The following is a 6000-nucleotide window of genomic DNA, read 5'->3' as shown; positions in this document are numbered from 1 at the left end:
CAGGGCATTCAGAGGCCAGTCTGAGCTTGGCTTCAGGGCTGTAGGAGAGAGAGTGCACTTAACTCAGTTGGCTGAAAGAGGCTGACTTCACCAGGGGGAATCTGATATGGACACCAGCTGGCCGCAAGAATTTAAGTGAGATAAGTTGCGAAGTTGGTTGGTCTACCACCCCCCCCCCGGGCAAGTTGCAAGTAATAGAGTTTTATCTTTCAGGATATACCAGTAGTACTCTCTCAGGATATAGTATACAGGATATACTCTCTGAAAGGGCTGAGCCACTTTTAAAGACGATGTGAAATGAAAATGGCCTTTTTTTTTCTTCTTCTTTTTTTTTTTTTGCCTTGCTAGATTACACCTACATCCAACAGGCCTACATTATTAGCCAAAGCCGTGTTTATGCTGCTATGCTAACATCACGGAGTACCAAGACCAGCCTGCCATGTTTTTAACCTTTGCATGGTTTTCAACCTGTAAATGTCAGCAAACTCACTAAAATGGTTAAGGGTTAGTCTTTTAAACATACCCAGTAATAATTATAAGGGGGCAGTTGTTTTGTGCTTTGTCATCGCAGACAGTTAATTGAATTAACACGAGCATTTCCACTGGGTTTTGAAGGTATGGGCTGCTGGAAAAGCAACTTTTTCTGCTGGAGGAGGCAGAAGGAGGCTTTGATCAGTTCACTCGCAGCTACTGGTCCTTTGGCGTGCAGCGACGGCCCGATAACAGCCTGTTCTTAAAGGAGTGGGCTCCGGCCGCTGAGGCCCTCTTCCTCACTGGGGACTTCAGTAAGTAGTCTGCTCACACACAGCCAGACATTAGACTGACCCAATGGTTCAATCTAATGTCTTCTACTGTCTGTTCATGTCTGATGTTATTTGTTACTCTGTTATTTTTATTATCTTTTGCTGTCAATGTCTTTCATTGTTCTTGTCTGTTGCTGTCTGTTATTGCCTGGTGATGTCTGTTGATGTCTCTTACTGTCTGCTTACCTGTTATTCATAAATAGATATTGCTGCTGTCTGCTAAGACTTTGTATCTTACAGGTGTTATTACTTTCAAAGGAAAAGCGGGGAGGCTTGTTTTCAGCAATGAAGTGTGCTATTTGAGTTATGTGAGGGGTTTTGAATAGGTTTAATTGACATAGCTAAAACTGGTTTAACAATTTATAGTTAACACTTTCTATGAAGCTTGCATCTATAACGCCCTATAAGCATCTATAACACCCTATAAGTGTAGCTATAAGTCATTGTAAGATTCATTATAACTGTATATGCCCTCACAACACCTCATAACCACCTTTATGATACATTGTGTCAATTTAAAACGGATTTATGCATTATAAATATGTCATCATTAGCCTGTTTATCTGTCAGATGTCATAATGCATCATAGCCAACTTGTTTTGCTGAAGTTTTGTAGAGATGCATAATGAGACTTCAGTGCTATTGCACAGTCTTCAGCCATAGCCGTTAGTCATTGTAATACACATTATAGGAAAGTATGGGCATTATAAATGCAATAGATGCTTATAGGGTGTTTTAGATGCTTATAGGGCATTATAGATACAAGCTTCATAGAAAGTGTTACCCAATTTATTTTATTGTTATTTTGATATACTTAATCCAAGAGTATTCGTTAAAGTTCAACAGACAAAGTCCGCGGTGGCGTAGCGGTCTAAGCATCGGCTTGGTGTCGATGCAGTTGCCCACTGGGGACTGGGGTTCGCGCCCCGGTCTCGTCAGATCCGACTATGGCCGGACTCGATGAAGCAGCAATCATTGGCAACGCTGTCTTCGGGAGGGGGGCGGAGTCGGCTTGTGTTCGTCATGTGAATGCGTCTCTGTGTGTGTCGGAAAAACAGTGGTTCGGCTTGGATTCGCCTTGTCACGAAAGTGGGGAGGCGCTTTCCTTCGAGACTGCCGGCCGGAGAGATGCAGTTGGCGAACGCATGCAATACGAGGGTGGGTGTTTGAATTAAAATAGGGATCAATTGGCCACTAAATTGGGAGAAAAAAGGGAAAAATCAGAAATAAAAAAAAAAAAAAAAAAAAAAGTTCAACAGACAGTAAATCTATAAGGGTTAGTCTGTGTAATACCTTTTCCCACCAAAATTGGCAGGTTTTTAAACATGGGAAAACCCGCTCAAAGCAGGCAATTGACTCCTTTCCCATTGTCAGTAGACGAGTATGCCTTTTTTTTGTTTTTTTGTTTTTTTCCTCTGGTGTGTCACGTTCGACGTCACGAACGCGCCAGAAAAGGGGCGAAAATTAGTGTGTCTATGTGGGTGTCGTGTTTCCATCACTGCCGATCGGAGATGGAGGCAATAAATACCGGTGACTATTGCAGATTCATTTGCCCTGGGAATGACTGCCGATTGTAACTTTTCCCACCTAAGACAAAAGCCAGATGTTGGCAGGTGTTAGCGGGGTTTTTATCCAGTGGGAAAGGGGCTTGGCGTGCTGTTGTTGGGGCCACAAATCTCCTGACCTACACACTGACCATAATGAAAGTACCACAAACTATGTTGATTCTCTTAATGTTTAATTGCCTGTTTTTTCTTAAAGCGATTGATCTTCACTTGAAATCTGTTTTGATTATTGTCATTATCATCAATGATTTAACCAATCCCCCCCCACCCCCCACCCCCAAAAAAAACTCACTTGAAATAACGCCTCATGTTGGGATCAAAGGGAAGACATGTTTCAGCGTAAATAGCCAGGGTACCCAGTATCTTCATGGTTGATTGAATAAGATGCATCAGTCTCATTTCTGCTTGCTTGAACTCAAAAGGGTCGCAAATTGAGGAAAATGGAGAGAGCCGTGATACAAAACTTACCAGCGGTTTTTTGATCAGCCAACAAGAAAAAAAAAAGAAAGAGGATATGATGTAAATATTGCTTGCACAGGATAAACTTCCATACTGCGTTTGGGGCAGCGGTGGTGGTTTGTAGGTGGGGGGGGGGCTCATTTGAATGTTGGAATATTTGCAGGGGATGATGAAATAACTAGCTAATAAAATCTAAAAAATTATCCCGAACTTGCAGCCCTTTCTATTTGCACTGACTTTGCGTTTCCCTCTAGCCCCAACTTTTGAAAGTAATTTAATGTCAGTCGTCTTTTAACTTGTTATTTTCTTCTAATGTATACTGTGAGGTTTTGGATCTTCTTTTCAATTTCTTGTGATCTAAATATATTTATAGAAATCTTTTAAAACTGCCTCAATAAATTACTTTCCACAATAGACAAATAGACGAATAAAAACTTGATCCATTTATCCATTATCCGAACCGCTTATCCTGCCCCTCAGGGTCGCGGGGACAGGCCGCCAGACCATCACACAGGGCCGACATGCACACATACACCCACACACATGTATACCTAGGGACAGTTTAGTACGGCCGATTCACCTGACCTACATGTCTTTGGACTGTGGGAGGAGACCGGAGCCCCCGGAGGAAACCCACGCAGACGAACATGCAAACTCACACAGAGGACAACCTCGGACGACCCCCAAGGCTCGAACCCAGGACCTTCTTGCTGTGAGGTGACCGCACTAACCACTGCGCCAACGTACCGCCTAAAAACTAGGTTCAAGGACATAATGAAATCTAAAAGTTATGGGGTCCCATTAATTTACCTGAAGTAGCCAACTGACCACACGTTTTCTGCTTGGGGCAGAGGTACCTGTGGAAAAACAGGATTATGAAAACAAAAGATTTTCAAACATCCGCCATGCTGTGCCACAGCACGCCTGCTTATACCTCTTTGCTTTATCCATTCCAAACAGGTTTGATGGAGTGAAGAAAATGATGGTGGTACTCTCAGTTTAATATATGGTACCAAACCGGAGATCTGTAAATTTATGTACGGTCCCTACACATTTTTGTACTAGTTGTTTCCAGTGTTGCTGCTCCTCTGTCCCCCATTTTCCATATTCTTTCAGTTTTTAATTATCTGCCCAGGACCTTGGGCAGCGTCTCAATTCCAACATTCAATTCTGTGAGAGATTACATTTTGACACGGCTCAGTCATATTATTTGATTTCAATTTCATAGCAACTTTGGAAACAGCCCAGCAGCCGTTGTTATGAATATGGTGCAGGTTGAATGCATAATGCACCTTTTTTTTCTGTAGACATTAAGCAACGAGAGATAAATAAATTGTGGGGAAGAAAAAAAAATGACTTGACCTGACTGAAATGTGTTGGTGGTGTGCCCGGTCACTTCTGGTGCAGCTCCGGTGATTCATTTTTCCATCCCGGGGTTGTTTTTCTTCATGAATAGCAAGCAGATATGGATTGCTGCATTGTAAACTCAATGTGTTAAACTGACATGCCAGAATAGACTTTTAATAATGGCTGTTTTGTATCATAATCTTCCCCTGTCAGTCATCGCCAATTGATACCGAGGCATCAGCAAGTTCCGGATGCGATACTTTGTTGTTACCTGTTCGGTATGACAAAGTATGTTCAGTGAGCGGTGAAGTAATACGTTTATCCGATTGCCCCTGCACTTTTAGTCTGAGTTGCCCTTTTCAAATGGAGAGACTGAGGCATAAAGGGGCATTGCTAACGCTCATCACGGAAGGAAGAGGTGCATGTAACCAGTCCGGAGAGCACTTGTACTGCAGTATACCCGATACATTCAGGTCCAGGTTCTCTGGACTGGAATGTATTGGGTATCAGCAACCACACCAACAAACAAATAAAACATAATTCCTCCAACAGAGCGTTACGTTAATGGTCTTTGGTTGAAACACTGCCGTCGAGTTTCCCCACAAGAGCCATTTGAAGTTTTATCTTATGGAATCTAACCTACATCAGCAAATACATATCTTATTATCCAGCTAGCCTAGAGGGGATAATAAGACATTATGCGTGCGTGTGTGTGTGTGTGTGTGTGTGTCTCTGTCTCCGCAGCTAATCTCGTATACTACTGGACCCATCAGCCTAAAAAGTTATTTGTGCACAGTTATGTGTTATGTCTGTATGATGAAGAACCTCTCGTGGCTGCAGTGATTCAAAACCTTTTGTTTGTTCTCGCTACCGCCGTTCCCTCTCTTCATTCACTCTCTAGCTCGCTCGCCCAACGCTGCTCTCTGCCGCCGCCTGATCTAAATCCGCCGTGCGCATGCGTGACTCACATCTACGGCTGACTCGGATCAGGAACAATTTACTATCATTTCTTACATGTACTTGCATACGCAAAGAAATGAAATGTTGTTTCTCCCAGCCCGCAGCAGTGCAACACAAAAAACACACATCCAAAATTTCCACAAAAAAAACCCCGACACCACCAAAAACATACAAAAACAGAGAGAACGAAGCAAAAAAAGGGCAGCACGGTGGCGCAGTGGTTAGCACGTTTGCCTCACAGCAAGAAGATCCTGGGTTCGAGCCCCGGGGTAGTCCAACCTTGGGGGTCGTCCCGGGTCGTCCTGTGTGGAGTTTGCATGTTCTCCCCGTGTCTGTGTGGGTTTCCTCCAGGGCCTCCGGTTTCCTCCCACAGTCCAAAGACATGTAGGTCAGGTGAATCGGCTGTACTAAATTGTCCCTAGGAATGAGTGTGTGTGTGTGTGTGTGTGTGTGTGTGTGTGTGTGTGTGTGTGTGTGTGTGTGTGTGTGTGTGTGTGTGTGTGTGTGAGATGGTCTGGCGGCCTGTCCAAGGTGTCTCCCTGCCTGCTGGCCAATGACTGCTGGGATAGGCTCCAGCATCCCCGTGACCCTGAGAGCAGGATAAGCGGTTCGGAAAATGGATAGATGGACAGTCCACTCAGTGCAACACAGTCCAAAGAAATTCCTCTCGAGAGAGAGAGAGAGAGAACAAACTCCAGCCAGGATGACTGCCGGTCTGCATGGGCTAGCAGTTAGCTTAGCCTGCCCCGCTTCCGCGTCCTGTCAGGCCGCCCTCGGTGTTTCCTCCCCGTGCACAGCTCCAGGCAGGGGCCGTGGTCCCTGGGCCCATCGGACGAAGCAGACCAGGCTCCCCCAGCCAATCCAAC

At 44.5% G+C, this 6000-nt stretch overlaps 1 protein-coding gene across 1 annotated transcript in view; it reads left to right on the top strand.

Moving 5' to 3' along the window:
- Positions 1–6000, top strand: part of gbe1b (glucan (1,4-alpha-), branching enzyme 1b) — a 103908-nt gene that overhangs the window by 9472 nt on the left and 88436 nt on the right. The window contains exon 2 of the mRNA XM_056283246.1: positions 616–785. Coding sequence (XP_056139221.1) covers positions 616–785 — 170 coding nt within the window. The remainder of the gene's footprint in view (positions 1–615; positions 786–6000) is intronic.

Source organism: Lampris incognitus, chromosome 7 (assembly GCF_029633865.1).
Source record: "Lampris incognitus isolate fLamInc1 chromosome 7, fLamInc1.hap2, whole genome shotgun sequence".
Lineage (NCBI taxonomy): Eukaryota > Metazoa > Chordata > Actinopteri > Lampriformes > Lampridae > Lampris > Lampris incognitus.
The sequence above is the reverse complement of the archived record's forward strand: the minus strand, read 5'-3'. Positions and strand labels throughout refer to the sequence as shown.